Source organism: Priapulus caudatus, unplaced genomic scaffold (genome assembly GCF_000485595.1).
Source record: "Priapulus caudatus unplaced genomic scaffold, Priapulus_caudatus-5.0.1 Scaffold230, whole genome shotgun sequence".
NCBI lineage: Eukaryota > Metazoa > Priapulida > Priapulimorpha > Priapulimorphida > Priapulidae > Priapulus > Priapulus caudatus.
In genome coordinates, this window is record NW_014577291.1 from 267,895 (window position 1) to 286,439 (window position 18,545).

An 18,545-nucleotide genomic window follows, 5' to 3' on the forward strand; every position below is an offset into this window, starting at 1 on the left:
GCACGCACACACGCTACAAACACAAATAACACCACGCCAGCGCACGCACTGCGGCACGCACGCGACGCGAACGTCACGCACGCCACGCACGCACGCACGCACGCAGCGCGACTGGCACGGCACGAACGCACGCACGGCCACGCAGCCACACACACCCAGGCACACGACACACACACAGCACATCACACACCACATGAACCACGCGTGCGCGGCGCAGCACGCAAATTTATCTGATTGTGGCGTCCTAGCGTGACACGGCACCAAAAAACTGTAAATGAATAAAGTGTGAAAGGGGGGGATTTAATGATAATGATAATAGTACCACAGTTCTCTGGTCACGCACCAAAATGTAACGATAGGTTTGACGCCACACATAGGGCTGCGACATACGCTGAACACCGACGCGCCCGGTCAGCGAGCATGCGGCATGACTCTTGCCGTTGACACCTGTGGTCACGAGCATAATTATACGCCATCGACAGATACGCCATCCTGCTCGTGGCAGCATCTATTCTAACAACAATATAGTTTGCTACACTATATAGTTAGTTGATTATATACAAATTATATATAAGTATTATATATATATATATATTTATTTATTTATTTATTTATTCATTTATTTATTTATTTAACTTGTGTGTGTGTGCGTGGATATCTTTAGACATAGATATTTCTATAAGTTTGTGCTACATCTACATCTACCATCAGAACTGCTGCACCGCTATATATATAATTTGCTGTTTAAACAGAGACAACCCGTCACGAAATAAATGTACACGGATTCATAAACGCACGCACGCACACATACACACACAGACACATCAACACACACACACACACACACACTACACACACACACACACACACCACATACACACACTAACAGCACATAGCACACACATACTAGCTCGCACAGCTCTATATCGTCCGCTCTGTGATTAATATTCAATCAGTTAATACGCACGCTCACCGCTAGTTTGTTGAAACAATTCGATTACGAGCGGAGGTTCGGTAGCACAACGCATAATGAGTGATCGGGTTGTGGTTGGGAAGAGTCAGTAATTCACAAGCGAACACTGCGCGATTACGGTGGCTGTCTCACCGATGATAACGCGAGTCTATAGGAGGATGCCGGAGAACCTTGGGCGGGTTTGATGGAAATGAAGATACCGGTTGGTAAAATATCATTGAGGGGCGTGGGGTGTATTAAAATATGCAGCCGGTAATTCACTTGCCGCTCAATTTATTTTGAAGATACGATTAGGTGAAGGTTTTCATGTATGACATAGTGTAGGTGGTTATATTTAAAGAAATGTTAGATGTTATGTTATAGAGTATGTTTAGAAAAGTTAACGTATTTAAAGGGACTTTGGAAGTATTGCATTTAAAAAACGTTTAGAAATTGCCTATAATAACACACTGTTTAGAAAGCTTTGTGCATCTTGTGATTATCGCGGAGGAAGAAAAGCGCAATTTTCGCGCATTACATTATAGTCAGGCAAATGTAATTTTGTCGTATTTCTGTTTCGTTTAAGAAATCATTTCATGACTTCTTCATGCCGCGACGGATCAGGGTTGAGTTAACAGCCCCGACTAGCGCTTGCAGCACAGAGCGCGATTGCCTAACAAAACGCTTTAGTGAATGCAAACGAGGCCATCCGATGAACAAGGAGCTAGGAATGAATCAAACCGTTAATTAACTAAAATTAATTAATCAACGCATAACATCGGCGTGGCGCGACGCAAAGATCGGAACAGAAAGACATCGTCGACATCGATCTACAATGACGTCACTCGCTGACGCGCAGCCGACGATGACACCGTCTGGTGGGCGATATAAGTGCCGCCGCCTTCTCGCACACGCCTCACTTGCCATCGTCATCGTCGCGGCCGCTGTCATCATCGTCATCGTCATCGTCACAGCCGCTAGTTTCCATCGTCATTATCGCCGCCGCTGTCGCCATCGCCATCGTCACAGCCGCTGGTTTCATCGTCATCATCGCCGCCGCTGTTTTCATCGTCATCGTCGCCACCGCTGTCAGTTATCGTTATCGTCCCCGCCGCGCCCCGTCATCGTCATCGTCACCGCCGTGGTGTGCGGCGCAGGACGCGGCGTTGCGTGCGGATGCAGCTAGCAAGGCGGGCATGCGGCCATATATATACTTACTTCTATATGTGCATATTTATTTACATTTTTTGGTGTAGATACATTCCCTTTTCTCAGAACTGTTGGTTTTCCTCCGATACAGAACTGCCCTCAAGCCAAGATTTATCCGACAACGATTTAGAAATGACAGAACTCGGCCCGATATTCCAATCCATAACAGCCGCCGTGACAACGCCTACGCCGTTTTAGACTGCTTAGCTGCCATCTGTTGTCCTTCTGCCTTCCGCAAGGTTGTATGTTTTGTCAAAGGTGCCTTAATTTGTCACCGCAATCGGTCTTCTATCAACACGGAATGTACGACTTCTACGAGCTTGCCAGCAATTGAAAATCCTCCCCCCCACACACTTGGAACCATCCCTCTACTGTTCACCTTTCTTAGTGAAACCCTTCTCACACCGTTTATCCTCTCCCAATAAAACCCTTCCCTTGCCGCTATCCTTCCACGGCATCCGTCCCCCGTCTCATCTTTCGCGCGAGTTAGTTTTATCTTGCCGCTACATTTTCTTCTTCTTTGGGAATTTTACGTCCTCTTTCTGCCCTACTCAGAGTTTCAGAGCTACGACACCACAATGGTGTCCTTCCTCGTTACGCACATCTCCAGAATCGATGAGAGCAGCTAATCGCATTCGCTACTAGGCATGCCCTCTAACCGAATAAGGCCATCGCGGCGACGTCGACCGTCGCTGATGCCAACGATTTCCAGCGAGCAGGCAATCTGCCGACACCGAAAAAAAAACTTCCAAAAACTTCCAAGCGAGGATGGGCGTCGAATTATCTCAATTGTGGGGCAGACAATTGAAATTGCTATCTCCGCCATCTTTGCCGCGATTAGAGACTCGTGTTTGCTACGCCGTTAACTCGTCCGCCGCTGGCACACAAGCGCACGTACCGAGCTCTTGATCGCCTAATTACCAACGTATAATGAGTAATTGTAAATTTATATATTATATATTTTTAGAATTAATATAATTGATGAGCCGTGTCGTTGTAAAATCTTAACCGTTTGCTGATATTATCGAGATTCGATTCTTAGTGGCGATTATTCGTCAGCGGACCGTCGGCTGCGGGCACAAAAACCGTCGACGTCATGCTTTACGCACAGAAATTGCCGACGTCATACTTCGCACACATGTGTCGTCGACGTCATACTTACATTTCTAACTGTTACGGGAATGTACGCAGAGACAATTCGCGTGCGGTACTGGCACATATGTATGTCTCGTACGTGGAGGACAGGAGGGAGGGTGGATGGGGCATTTTCACAGTATATATGCGTACGCGGGAGATACGGAACACGAATATTGAGAATTACTGCGGGCAGAAGTCGTGCAGTCTTCTCCTTAATCACGTTGATAGCTTCTGAACGCTTCTCTTTCTCTCTCTCTCTCTCTTTCTCTCTCTCTCTCTCTCTCTCTCTCTCTCCCCTCTATCTCTGTCTGTCTGTCTCTCTCTCTCTCTTTCTCTCTCTTTCTCTTTCTCTCTCTCTCTCTCTCTCTCTCTCTCTCTCCCCTCTATCTCTGTCTGTCTGTCTCTCTCTCTCTTTCTCTCTCTCTCGTTCTCTCTCTTTCTCTTGTTCTCTCTCTCTCTCTCTTTCTCTCGGTCTCTCTCTCTCTCTCTCTTTCCCTCTATCTCTGTATGTCTCTCTCTTTCTTTCTTTCTTTCTCTCTCTCTCTCTCTCTCTCTCTCTTTCTCTCTCTCTCTTCTTCTCTCTCTTTCTCTCTCTCTCTCTCTCTCTGTCTTTCTGTCTCTCTGTCTTTCTGTCTGTGGGTTTCTCTCCTCTCCGCCCACTCACTGCCCCTCTCATTCGTATTTTTTCTTTCTCTATTTTATCTCCATATTCTCCGTTTCCACACTTCTCTCTGTCTCGCACACACACTGTTACTACATGCGTTAGGCGAATGCAGTTCTTCGCTCTTCTTCCCCATTTTTTCTACTTTGTTAATCACCACAGACCGTCGAGTATCTCTTATAATACGGGGAAACGCACGAGGCCATTCTATCTGCTTATTAACGCAGCATGCCAGCACACAGCTAGATCTATACGTGCAGTATATACATAGCTAGACGATATTTATCCGCGTAAATATGCCGCGTAGACCGCTGTAGTAGCTAGTTGCTTATTAATTAAGCGTTGCTCGCGCAATTCAGAAAGAGTGCAGTTTACAGAAGAGGTAGCTTTCTTGTTGTTATCAGTAGTAGTAGTATCGTCAGATTTTCTTATTGGTTTGATTAAGCAGAGCGTGCCTCATATAGGTCATAAATGTAGCATAGTGTAGATGAAACGTCCATGTGATCAAGTCCATAAATGAGAATCTTTATTATGGACTCTTGATGTGATCCTTGGTCAATTGTGAAGATGTCGACGGAGTGGGAGGTGATTTATCTAATCTGCCTGCATGTGATCGGTTGCGATATATATATCACGTTCATGTCGATTAAAGCTCCAACTATGTCGATTAACAAAACACTTGGTATATGGATTCAGTGTTGATCCGGTCGTGTCGATTGCGCTCATGAAATATCACGTTTTATTCGCGTCTCGTCATTGTGTTTAAAGTCCCTGATTCACCATAAATACAATCGTGACCATCACGCGGAACAAGAGTGCACCGCGCCACGCAATTTATTTTTAACAATTTATATTATTACTTTTTTTTATTAACTTATGTTACTATTACTTTTATAATACTTTTTATCAATCATACTTAATACGCTCTTGTTATTATGTAGCTACACGTGATTCATCATGGAAACATTCTAGTAAATTTATGCATGTGTTGTTTATATAGATTCTAGGTATATCACTACTCAACGCAAGTGAACCTCCTGGAGTCTACGACGATCCTTTAACGTCTGAACTAAACTAGTAAACTAAAGAAGCTGAAATATTTTATTCGTTTATAGGATTTTCGGTGATGCATTCGCATGACTACGCCTCTAACCTGAGCAGCAGCGACATCATCGCTCCTCATCTTCAGCCTCCCAGAGACAAACACTCAAACATATGCGCTGTACGCCGTGATCGATGGCTTCCCGGCTTCAGTGATGTTTAAGGACCAAGGAGGAGACGCGGAGGTGTGAGCGCGTGTGTGGTCAGTCCCTCCGCTCTCTCGCGCTACCGTCGAAGTAGTGATTACGTCATCGATTCAAGCACTTTTTCAAGCACTTTTTTTAAGCCCTTTTCGACAAATGGCTGAAGGAAGGATGGACAGCGCTGGAGCAAGCTGCGATTGTGCGCGGCATGCTAGGAGATTGCACGTGGGTGCGCGCACTATGGCCGTATGTCTACTGGTCGTTCTCAGCGGAAGGTAAGCTTTATTAGTATTTTAGTGTGCAAGAGAACATACACACACATACACACACATACACTCGCCACGCTCTATATCGTCGCTCTGTGATTAATATTCCAATCAGTTAATACGCACGCTCACCGCTAGTTTGTTGAAACAATTCGATTACGAGCGGGGTTCGGTACACAACGCATAATGAGTGATTCGGGTTGTGGTTGGGAGAGTCAGTAATTCACAAGCGAAAACTGCCGATACGGTGGCTGTCTCACCGATGATAACGCGAGTCTATAGGAGGATGCCGGGAGAACCTGGGGCGGGTTTGATGGAAATGAAGATACCGTTGGTAAAATATCATTGAGGGGCGTGGGGTGTATTAAAATATGCAGCCGGTAATTCAATTGCCGCTCAATTTATTTTGAAGATACGATTAGGTGAAGGTTTTATGTATGACATAGTGTAGGTGTTATATTTAAAGAATGTTAGATGTTATGTTATTTAGATATGTTTAGAAAGTAACGTATTTAAAGGGACTTTGTGAAGTATTGCATTTAAAAAACGTTTAGAATTGCCTATAATAAACACTGTTTAGAAAGCTTTGTGCATCTGTGATATCTCGGAGGAAGAAAAGCGCAATTTTCGCGCATTACATTATAGTCAGCAAATGTAATTTGTCGTATTTCTGTTTCGTTTAAGAAATCATTCATGACTTCTTCATGCCGACGGATCAGGGTTGAGTTAACACCGACGTTAGCGCTGCAGCCAGAGCGCGATTTGCCTAACAAACGTTTAGTGAATGCAAACGAGCCATCGATGAACAAGGAGCTAGGGAATGAATCAAACCCGTTAATTAACTAATTAATTAATCAACGCATAACATCGGCGTGGCGACGCAAAGATCGGAACAGAAGACCATCGTCGACATCGATCTACAATGACGTCACTGCTGACGCGCAGCCGACGATGACACCGTCTTGTGCGATATAAGTGCCGCCGCTTCTCGCACACGCCTCACTTGCCATCGTCATCGTCGCGGCCGCTGTCATCATCGTCATCGTCATCGTCACAGCCGCTAGTTTCATCGTCATTATCGCCGCCGCTGTCGCCATCGCCATCGTCACAGCCGCTGGTTTCATCGTCATCATCGCCGCCGCTGTTTTCATCGTCATCGTCGTCACCGCTGTCGTTATCGTTATCGTCACCGCCGCTGCCGTCATCGTCATCGTCACCGCCGTGGTGTGGCGGCGCAGGACGCGCGGTGGCGTGCGGATGCCAGCAGGCGGGCATGCGGGCGCGGTGTGGGGCGGCAGACGCGCGCGCGCACGAGCGAGAGTAAGCAGCAGACACGCATCGAGGCGGCGTATGTGCGGAGCCGCGAGCCTGCGGTGAGTGAGTGATGCGGAGCGTGCTTCTCAGCCTCCTCATGCGAGCTGACAGCAGACACGCATCGCGCACGAATCTAATCCTCGATGTGTAATTGAAGTTGTAATAATTATCGAAGTTTCCGTCGTGTTCGTCGCCGCGAGAGAGAGGGAGGGCGCAAGATGCGGTGCCGACACTAGAGAGTGGCTAGTGAGCGTTGGCTAGAGATACTGGTGGAGAAGAGTGAGGGGGAGAGAACGAGAGAGAAAGAGTGGTGACGGTGGTAACTGAAGCTTGTGATGGACACTGGTCGAGGACAGAAGAAGCCGTGGAAAACCTGCTGAGGTAAAGAGTGGCGAAGTGGGAGAGGCAGAGAGACTGGTGAGCGGAAAAGACGCTGATGCTAGTGATGAAGACGTGTTATTACTGACGCTGCAGAACTTTGTTCGCTGCCACGTTGATCGAGATTCAATGTATAAATTATAACAACAACAGACGCTAGATCACAAGCAGCGGTTACGTTATGATGACAATCGTGCGGCAGCTGCGAGGGGCGTAGTAGGATCAGGTTAGCATATCTGCTGATAATTAACTCCTAGATAATATAAGAATAATGTTAATATAAGTTCTTTCAATCAGATTATTTTCTCTGTTTTTCTTTCTCGCTCTCTCGCTCTTTTTCTCTCTCGTTCTCTCTTCTCCCCTCTCTCTATCCATCCATACATCTATCTCGCTATCTACCAATCTATGTATCTATCTATCTATCTATCTATCTATCTATCTATCTATCTATCTATCTATCTATCTATCTATCTATCTATCTATCTATCTATCTATCTATCTATCTAAATCTATCTATCTACTCTATCTACCTATCTATCTATTCTATCATCTATCTATCTATCTATCTATCTATCTATCTATCTATCTTATGCTATCTAATGCTTATCTCTATCTATTTTATCTATCTATGCTATCTATCTATCTAGGCTACGCATCTATTATATTCTAGCTATCTATCATCCTATATATTCTATCTTATCTATAGTATATATATCTATCTACCTATCCATCTATCTATCTATGCTATCTATCTTATTTATCTATGCTATGTCTATCTATCTAAGTCTATCTAGTTCTATGCTATCTATCTATCTTATCTATTTTATCTTATTTATCTATCTATCTATCTATCTACGAGCATCGTATCTATCTTCTATCTATCTATACTCTTTCCTATCTATCTATCTATCTATTCTATCTACTTTATCTATCTATCCTATCTATAATATTCTACTAATCTATCTATCTATATATTATGCTATCTACCTATGCCGCATCTATCTATCTTATCTAATCTATCTATCTATTTATCTATCTATCTACCGTATGTCCATCTATCTATCTCTATCTATCTATGCTATCTATCTATCTATCTATCAAACTCTATCTATCTATCTATCTATCTGATTATCTCTCTATCTATCCATCTATCTATTCTATCTATTCTATCTATCTATCTATTGCATCTAATATAGGCGCATCTATCTATCTACGTCATCTATCTATCTACGGCATCTATCTATCTGCTATCTATCTATGCTATTTCTTATTTATCTATCTAATCTATATATATACAATAATATAATATATACTAAACAGCCCCACACGAAACATCCTAGTATGTCCTGCCGATTCTAACCAGTAAATTTTGGTTGCATATCGGTAAGCGTGTTAAGACGGTATACTCGATGTGCAGGTCTAACAGGCGGTGCCTGTTGCACGTCCGCGCGGATAACGGAAACGGGGGTGCGCGTTGGCAATATAAAAATCAAAAGAGACTTTACCCACGCCATTAAAACGCAGTCGTTGAGTTTCAAAGGGGCGGGCTTTTGTAGAGTCGGCTCCGAGAGTTTTAAATAGAAATTCCTCGCACCTGTGCTTTCTACCGTCAAAGTCGCGGCGAATCTTGTTGGCGCTTCTTCTTACGTATACGACAAAAGATTCAGGAGGTAGTCGGCGCGTATAAAACGCGCACGTCACCTAACTACTCTACTTGATTTTTTACTTCCCTGTGTGAACATTTTAATGATTTTTTTTACGTACGCCCAAATTTCCGTTGCTTTTTTAATTTTCTTCCGCGAGTATCCTCCGCTATGGATGTTGGAATATAGGTCGACGTTCTGTCATTCAGAATCGTTGTCCGGTGAAAATCTTGGCTTGAAAGGCAGTTTTCTGTATCGTAGAAAAGGCCAACAGTTTCTGAGAAAAAGAGAATGTATCTACACCAAACGATGTAAATAAAAATGGCAGATCATATATTATATATTCTTGAGAAATAAATAGAGTATTGTAAATGCTGGGTGTTGTGAAACGTTAGGAGAGACATGTGTTTGTTCGAAAGCTCAATAAAATACCAATATGACATCTTCTATTTTTATCATTAATGTTTTTCAATATACGTATGTAAATGGAAGCATTCTACATAGCATACATATATGGAAAAATATTAATATACAAAATAGAATAATAGTGTAAAAATATTGTATTTTGAGAGCATTCGAAAAACACACCTCCTCAGGCTTGCAGCAACAACTGCCTTTACAAATATCTAATTTATCTTGATAAATATATTGCAGTATATATATATTATATTATATATATATATATAAGTGTGTTTAAAAAGTGAATACGAAATGCTCGCTACCGCTTGGGGTCGTCTGGCTAGGGATAGCCTCACTTTGATTCCATGTTGGGCAGGGTTACTGTGATAGTCTTCTATCCATCCCGGTATGTTCGACGGCCGTAGTTGAGTCCGGTATCGGTTGGAGTGGTTGTTTATATTGTGGATCAAATAGGCTTCCTTCTGTTTTTTTTCTGTTGGGCGGATCGTGCGTGGATGTTCGGGGGGGTCCGAGAATATTTTTTCAATGGCGCCCTGCCACCTGAAAATCCCGGCTGGCGTGTGTGGTTGTCGCGTTAAAATGAGCACTGACGGGTCTGGCTCCATGTCTCGTTGGTAATGTCCACGGTAGGTGATTTCAACTATGCGATCTTTGAGTTTAGCGGGTGGCTGTGTCTCGCCTATGTCATCTGGCCGCGGGCTTTGGCGCACAGCAGATTCTCGTAGATGAGGTTCGTGAGATGGGCATGTGAAGGAATGGCCGTGATGTATTTCTCGGATGGGGGGAAGGGAAGGGTAAGACCGGTGTGTGAGTTTGACGTGCTGGCACGTGGAGTAGCGAGTACGCCTGCCATGGGCGTGTGGCCTGGCGTGGAGGTGCGACCATTGGCTGGGTGAGGCTGAGGGGCGAGGGTGTGGGGGGGGAATTCTTGCGCGTATGAGGCCGCGTACCTTTAAATTGTGGAGGAAGAGAACAGCGCTGAAGAGCACCGTTTTTTCACGGCTGTAAATATTAGAGAGAACCTGACGAATGACTACCACAAGTCGAAACTAGTCGCGTTTCATTGCTATTAGTGTAGGGGGCAATTTCTTAAACAAAAACTTTTTTAGCAAAAATTTTGTTTTTGTTTTTAATAAAACCCAAAATTTTTTATAATGGCAACAACAAACCAAGGCTAAATGCCCCGTGGGGTAGCACAGTCGAGCTGTGCCCCGTAGACGGCTGTCCAGGCCTCTTCTCATAGGCATGTCCCCTATATATATACTATATATAATAATACTCTACTTCTGATATGCTGCATATTATTTTACATTTTTTGGTGTAGATACATTCCTTTTCTCAGAAGCTGTTGGTTTTCCCTCCGATAGCAGAACTGCCCTCAGCCAAGATTTATCCGACAACGATTTAGAAATGACAGACTCGGCCCGATATTCCAATCCATCAAACAGCCGGCGCGTGACAAACCGCCATACGCCGTTGTTAGAGCTGGGCTTATCTGCCATACTGTTGTCCTTCTGGCCTTCCGCAAGGTTGTATGTTTTTGTCAAAGTGCCTTAATTTGTCAGCCGCAATCGGTCCTTCTATAACACGGACCATGTACGACTTCTACGAGCTTGCCAGGCAATGTGAAAATCGCTCCGCCCCAACACATTGGACCATCTCGCTCTACTGTTCACGCTTTTCTTAGTGAAACCCTTCTCACAACCGTTTATCCTCTCCCAATAAAACCCATCCCTTGCCGCTATCCTTCCACGGCATCGCGTCGGCCCGTCTCATACTTTCGTTTCGCAGCGAGTTGTTTTATCTTGCTGCTACATTTATCTTCTCTTGGGAAATTTTAGCGTCCTCTTTCTGGCCCTATCCAGAGTTTTCAGAGCTACGACACCACCATGGTGTCGCTTCCTCGTTACGCACCTCTCCAGAATCGATGAGAGCAGCTAATGCGCATTCGCTACTAGCGCCATGCCCTCTAGAGCGCGAATAAAGGCCTAACTCGCGGCGAACGTCCGACGCGTCGCTGATGCCAACGAATTTTCCAGCGAGCAGGCAATCTGGCGCGGACACCGAAAAAAAACTTCCAAACAACTTCGGCAAGCGAGATGGGGCGTCGAATTATCTCAATTGGTGGGGCCAGCAATTGAAATGCTATCTCCGCCATCTTTGCCGCGATTAGAGACTCGTGTTTGCTGCGCCGTTAGACTCGTCCGCCGCTGGCACCACAAGCGCACGTACCGAGCTCTGATCGCCGTAAATTAACCCAACGTATAATGAAGTACATTGTAAATTTATTATATTATATATTTTTAGAATTATATATAATTGATGACCCGTGTCGTTGTAAAATCTTGAACGCGTTCGCGTATTATCGAGATTCGATTCTTAAGTGGCGGATTATTCGTCAGCGGACCGTCGCTGCGGTCACTAAAAACCCGTCGACCGTCACCCTGCCTTTACGCACAGAAAAATTGGCCGACGTCATACTTCGCACACATGTGTCGTCGACCGTCATATCCTACATTTTCTAACTGTTTACGGGAATGTACGCAGAGACAATTCGCGTGCGGTACTGGCACATATGTATTGCTCCGTACGTGAGGACAGGAGGCGAGGGTGGATGGGGCTTTTCACAGTATAGTATGCGTACGCGGGAGTATACGGACACGAATTATTGGAGATTACTGCGGGCAGAAGTGTGCTAGTCTTCTGCCTATCAGGTTGATAGCTTTTCTGAAAGCTTCTCTTTCTCCTCCTCTCTCTCTTTCTCGTCTCTCTCCTGTCTCTCCTGTCTCTCTCTCTCTCCCCTCTAATCTCTGTCTGTCTGTCTCTCTCTCTCTCTTCTCTCTCTTTCTTCCTTTCCTCCTCTCTCTCTCTCTCCTCCATCTCTCTTCTCTCTCTCTCTCTCTCTTTCTGTTTCTCTCTGCGTCGTTCTCTTCTTTCTCTTGTCTCCTCTCTCTTCTTTCTTTTCCTCCTCCTCGGTCTCTCTCTCTCTCTTCTCTTCCCCTCTATCCTCTGTAATGTCTCTCTCTTTTTGCTTCTTTCTCTCCTCTCTCTCTCTCGTTCCTCTCCTCTTCTCTCTCGGACGTCTCAAGTGTCGTTTCTCTCTCTTTCTCTCTCTCTCTCTCTCTGTCTTTCTGTCTGGCTCTGTCTTTCTGTCTGTGGGTTTCTCGTCCTCTCCGCGCCACTCACTGCCCCCTGCTCATTCGTTATTTTTTCTTTCTCTAATTTTATCTCCATATTCTCACTCCGTTTCCACACTTCTCTCTGTCTCGCACACAGACAGGCTGTTCTACATTCGTTTAGGCGAATGCAGGTTCTTCCGGTCTTCTTCCCCCATTTTTGTTCTAAACTTTGTTAATACACCACAGACCGTCGAGTATCTCTTATAATACGGGGAAAGTTGGAGCGCACGAGGCATTCTATCTGCTATAACGCAAGCATGGCCAGCACACAGCTAGGATCCATACGTGCAGGTATATACATAGCTAGACGAATTTATCCCGCGTAAATGTATGGCCGCGTAGACCGCTGTAGTCAGCTAGTTGCTTATTAAGTTAAGCCGGTTGCTCGCCGCATTTCAGAAAAAGTGCAGTTTAACAGAAAGGGGAGGTAGCTTTCTGCTATTCATCGAAGTAGTAGTAGTATTGTCAGATTTTTTCCCTTGGTTTGATTATTAACGCAGAGCGCGCCTCAGATAAACGGGTCCATAAAATGGTAGGCATAGTGTAGATATGTAACGTTCATCGTGATCAAGTTCCACTAAATGCAGAATCTTTATTATGGACTCTTTGACTGTGATCCTTGGTCAAGTTGTGAGAGATGTCGCCGGAGTGAGAGGTGATTTATCTAATCTGCCTGCAATGTGATCGGTTGCGATATATATAATCACGTTCATGTCGATTAAAGCTCCAACTGCAATGTCGATTTAACAGAAAACATCTTGGTATAATGGATTCAGCTGTTGATCCGGTCCGTGTCGACTTGCGGCTCTATGAAGATAATCACTTTATTCGCGTCTCGTCATGTGTGTTTAAAGTCCCGGTGATTTCACGCCAATAAAGAATAACAATCGTGACGATGCACCGCGGGAAACAAGAGGGTGGCAATGCAACCGCGCGCCACGCTAATTTATTTTTCCAACAATTTATTATATTACTTTTTTTTTAACTATGTTACTTATTAGCTTTTTATAAATACTACTTTTTATCAATGCATAGCTTAATACGCTCTTCGTTATTATGTAGCTACACACGTGATTCAATCATCGGACATTCTAAGGTAAATTTAATGCATTGTTGTTTATATTAGATTCAGGTATATAAATCACTAGCTCAAGCGAGTGAACCGTCCCTGGAGTCTACGACGATCCTTTAACGTCTGAACTAAACTAGTAAACTAAAAGAAGCATGAATCTTTTATTTCGTTATAGGATTTTCGGTGATGCGCATTCGCGATACTGAGGCCTCTAACAACTGAGCAGCAGCGACATCATCCCCCGGCTCTGGCATCATTCAGCTCCGCCAGCGACAAACACTCAAACATGATGGCGCCTGTAGCGCCGTGATCGATGGCTTCCCCGGCTTTCAGTGGATGTTTAAGGACCGCAAGGAGTAGAACGCGGAGTGTGTGAGCGGCGTGTGTGGTCCAGTCTCCCCTCGCCTGCGCTCTGCGAGCATCGGGCGTCTAACCGTCGAAGTAGTGATTACGTCCATCGATTCAAGCACTTTTTTCAAGCAACTTTTTTTAAGCTTTTCGACAATGGCTGAGGGAAGGATGGACAGCCGCTGAAAGCAAGGCTGCGATTGGTGCGCTAGGTTCGCCCCGGCTCGTTGCATGCTAGGAATTGCACGTGGCCGGCGCACGTAGTGGCCGTATGTCTACTGGTCGTTCTCAAGCGGAAGGTAAGCTTTATTAGTATTTTAGTGTGCAAGAGCGCGATTGAGGAAGAGAGATAGAGAGGGCGAACGAGAGAGAGAGAGCGCGCGTGACAGAGAAAGATAGGTACATAGATAGAACGAGAGAGAGAAAGAGAGAGAGCGAGAGAGAGAGAGGCGAGAGAGAGAGAGAGAGAAAGAGTAAGAAAGAGAGAGATAAAGAGGGAGAAGCAGAGAGAGAGAGAGAAAGTAGAGAGAGAGAGAGAGAGAGAGAGAGAGAGAGAGAAAGATAAAGAGAGAGAAGGACAGGGAGAGAGATAGAGTGAGACAGAGCGAGCGAACGCGATAGAAAGCGAAAGACAGAGCGAGAGAGAGCGAGAGAGAAAGAGAGAGAGAGAGAAAGAGAAAGAGAGAAAGAGAGAGAGAGAGAGAGAGAGAGAACGAGATAGCTAGAAGGGTAGAGCGGAAGACAGGAAGCGAGATGAAGAGAGCGCTGGCTTAATTCACCAGCGCTTTTCTGCAGAGCCACCATAATGTATTTCGCTAATGCTATAATAAGAACAAAACAAGAACCAATTATGGTGTTTTAATAATAACTAGCAAGTATACGTAATCTCCGTGGCTGGATATGGCATGCCCCGGATATAACGGCCAGCCACGTATGCTGGCACGAAGGGTACAGCACAGATAAAAGAAGTCAATAGCTAGATGGTCGTGTTATAATGGAGAGAGAACATATATAGGAAGTGCTCGTGTTATATGTGGAAATAGGTGATATCAGGAGCAATGCCAACCAAACAGCTTGTTTATTCACACCTGGTGTGCATAGCCAGTGGTAAGCCTATGAGTTGACAGGAATCATGTAAGAGGGGGATCCTCGTACTGGCAGACGGTGAAGGCGTGGGAGAGATAGTAACATAAACAGAAAGTATGAAATTAAATACAGGAGGGAGAAGGTAGACTTTAAAGTAATTATTTTAAACAGACTTTTTAATCGTTCTCGTATTTTTCTGACCACTACAATACCTACTCGTATTGCTGGCGTAACAGCAAGTGTCTAAAGTAAGGCTAATATGTCATAGAACACTCGTGCATCGTTATTTCCACAAAAATTCGTTGAAATCTGTTTGTTAACATCGTGTTGGCGCGGTTTCAGTCTCGACCACTACGTCACTCATGTAACCAGCAATGGCCATGCAACCAATCAATCGGCAACCACTTGACAAAAGTGCATCGCATTGATCAGACAGATGCACTTTTGTCTTGTGGTTTCTACTCTCAAAGGAATTGTCGCTGTACGAAAGAATGTCGGTACATTATTACTTTTATATACCATAACAGCATAAACCCCTGGTAATTTATATACTGAAGTAATCAGTAACATGTTCGCTATTAGGTGAGACTATAATTATATTTCGCTATATTTTTGTTAATTGTGCAGTTATTGTAAAGCATTTGCAAGCAATTGCATTTATTTAATAAAATTTAATTTATATTACCAGCTTAGGTATCGTAATCCTTATAAATCAAATACAATTTCGTTGGTAATAAAAGTCATGGACTTTTCCAGAGCATCTTTCCCTTCGTCGCTTTCTTGAAGACACTAAGCCCTTAAACATCATAAGGCCACCAGTGGAAAGCGCTCTTAATTGGATATATGCCATAAGATACGATTCACAGCACTGCACGGACACACATAGTAAAACTGTTAGCGTTGCCTCGGTGTGTGACATATTAGATGCATATAAGCACGAAGAGAATTCCGACTTAAACAAGATAATTTTATGCGAATGAAATATTCGCATGCGCGCTTTTTACAGCGCCGATGTGACGATGACAGATGAAGTAATTGGCAGCTAGGTCGTGAATTTGTCTTTGATGTTCGAGGACCGCGGAATTGAAATGTTTTGCTCACATTCTAGCAATACAACCCAAAGAAGATCGAATTATTTTCTTGTGAGTTTTAGTAGTAAAATGTAGATGCAACCAACAGTTTCTTGTCAATAATAATATAAGGTGTTGTCAATAAACTAGAACCGTTCTTTTGGCGAGTAAGAATCAGTGTGACCTTCGCACTATAACATTCGACCTTCCTACTTCTGTTACTAGCGGGCAACGATAGACGCAGGTCGTACATTTAGCAGTATGTGGAAACACTATGTGGCTCCGACGCTAACAGCGACGTTGGCGATAGGGGATATTAATAATAGTTAATAACAGACAAGAGAGAAGTAGGAGACAGAGAGAGAGGGGGCGCGAGAGAGAGAAAGAGAGAGGCACGGAAACGCAGATAGTGCGAAAGGTAGAGCGAGAGAGAAAGAGAGAGAGAGCGCGCGCACTCGCGAGTGCGAGAGAGAGGAAGAAAGAGCATGCGAGAGAAAGGGAAAGAGAAAGCACTCGCGCGCGAAAGAGAAAGTGAGAGAAGGAAGGAAATGATGTCCAGTTATATAGTCGTCTGTCTGCTGCAATGAGAATAAACTGAGCGCTTATCATACGCTTGGCCCGGCCTGCTTATGGTTATAATATCTAGTCTAGTTCATGATAATCGCTTACGCATATAATTGAAGACGACTTTGCTCGACGCGCTGTCTCCCCACGGCGACGTCATTGTTCCTCCGCGAGCCGAGCGACGTCCGACCGACGTGATATTATAACATCACGCGCCCGTCATTATTGTCGGCGCCGTGGTGCAGGCTTGTGCGTCGTGCGGGCTTGTCAAAGGCGGCACGTTTGTAACTGCCGCTGTCGATTTTTCGCGTGACTGAGGTAGCGCCCGCAAAATTTCGTGTTTTCGATGCAGCCGTGGAAACATATGCATAACAGTTCCATGCAGATGTTTATATAGGAGGTGTACAACAGTAAGCTTCCGCAATTGTTCACCCTTGCACTATTTCGTCTCTAGAAAAGGCCTTTTTTGGCATTTTTTTTCGCTGAAATTCGGCACTAGATTGCAATAATTTGCATTATGCTCGCAAGTTAGATGCCTCGTGGACGTCTAGAAAGCATTAGAAGTAAAATTGGTCTTGTTGTGTACTCGTGACATTCCGTCAGGTGGCGTAGCCGCAGCGACCGGCTGGTGATTTTTGTGTATGAAATGTGTTCAGACAACTTTGCAGAAATTCGCGTCATAGAGCTGGCAAAAATTTCGAGCGGAGCATAGAGCATGAATCTGTAGTTATTTAACATGAATAAAGTGTATGTTTTGTAAGTGCAGTAACAGTGTGAGTATTTTTAATTAATTTCTGTTCGATGCTTATTCAGGCCTGCCGCCTATGGACGCCCTCTACTGTTGTTCAACATCTATACACAGGAGAGTATTTTTTAGTGACCAAAAAACCTGTTTGCCAAGCGTAGAGAGTTATTTGAAAACGCAAAATAACTAGCCAATAATTGTTATTGGAATTACCCGAACTATGTTTGCGTCAAACTGCACGCCCTTCGTACAACTCATGATACGTAACTCAACTCGTAATTGAACAGAGCAAGAGCGCCATCTGTCGTGGAGTTTGTATTTGCGTCTTTATATGAACAGTGTATTATGGGATATCACAGACAATTTTATTGCTGATATATATATTATAAAAACATTATAAATGTTTATGAATGATTCTGTATGACAGTAGTAATAGTCGTTACGAGTTTTTCAAAAGCAATGCAGCTCAGCAGGTCTCACTGAAAATCGTAAACATAGTTCTAACATAATATGTTTATTGCGTAGTTTCGTTCTTCATCTATTCGTTATTACGAGATATTGGCTGTTACTATAGAATACACCCTAGACGTGAAACCAATCTTCTAGGATTATCGCAGATTTACAATTATTTTGACAACGGTTTATGTCAAGAACTATAAATGTTATAACTAGGAATAATCGAAAAATTAAATTTAAAAAATTTAAAAAATAAAAATATCGAAAATTAAATCGAATTAATCTAAAGATTAATCGTCATTTCAATAAAACTGTAGATGCGACCACGTAGCACGCTGTCGATCGCAGTGTCACGTGACTCTGCCACTTGATTAGCAATTGAGCAAAGGTTTAATCGGCGTTGATACGTGAACTATGCACTTATTTCTCCATTTACTCGCGGCGAGTGAAAACATCCATAACGGATAGAGAACAATAGTGGAAGGGAAGGAGTGAGAGGGAAAAAGAGAGAGAGAGAGAGAGAGGGGGGGAGGGGAGAGAGAGAGAGTGAGTGAGTGAGAAAGGAGGGAGAAAAGGGTAGAAAGAAAGAAACATCGAATTCGAAAAACGAGAGCTAGAGAAGGTAGGGAGAAAGAGAGCAAAACAGAAAAGTGAAAAAGCGAAACAGTGGGCGAACGATAAAGAGGAAGTCAGAGATAGTGAGCGCGCGAGGTAACGGAGAGAGAGAGAGAGAGAGAGAGAGAGAGAGAGAGAGAGAAGAGAGAAGAGAGAGAGAGAGAGTGTGTGTGTGTGTGTGTGTGT

The 18,545-nt window shown here is 44.0% G+C and overlaps 1 protein-coding gene across 1 annotated transcript in view; it reads left to right on the forward strand.

Moving 5' to 3' along the window:
- LOC106807723 overlaps positions 1–18,545 on the forward strand; it is a 37,411-nt gene that overhangs the window by 3,070 nt on the left and 15,796 nt on the right. Inside the window, exon 2 of the mRNA XM_014810158.1 lies at positions 5,075–5,478. Coding sequence (XP_014665644.1) covers positions 5,360–5,478 — 119 coding nt within the window. The 5' untranslated portion in view covers positions 5,075–5,359. The remainder of the gene's footprint in view (positions 1–5,074; positions 5,479–18,545) is intronic.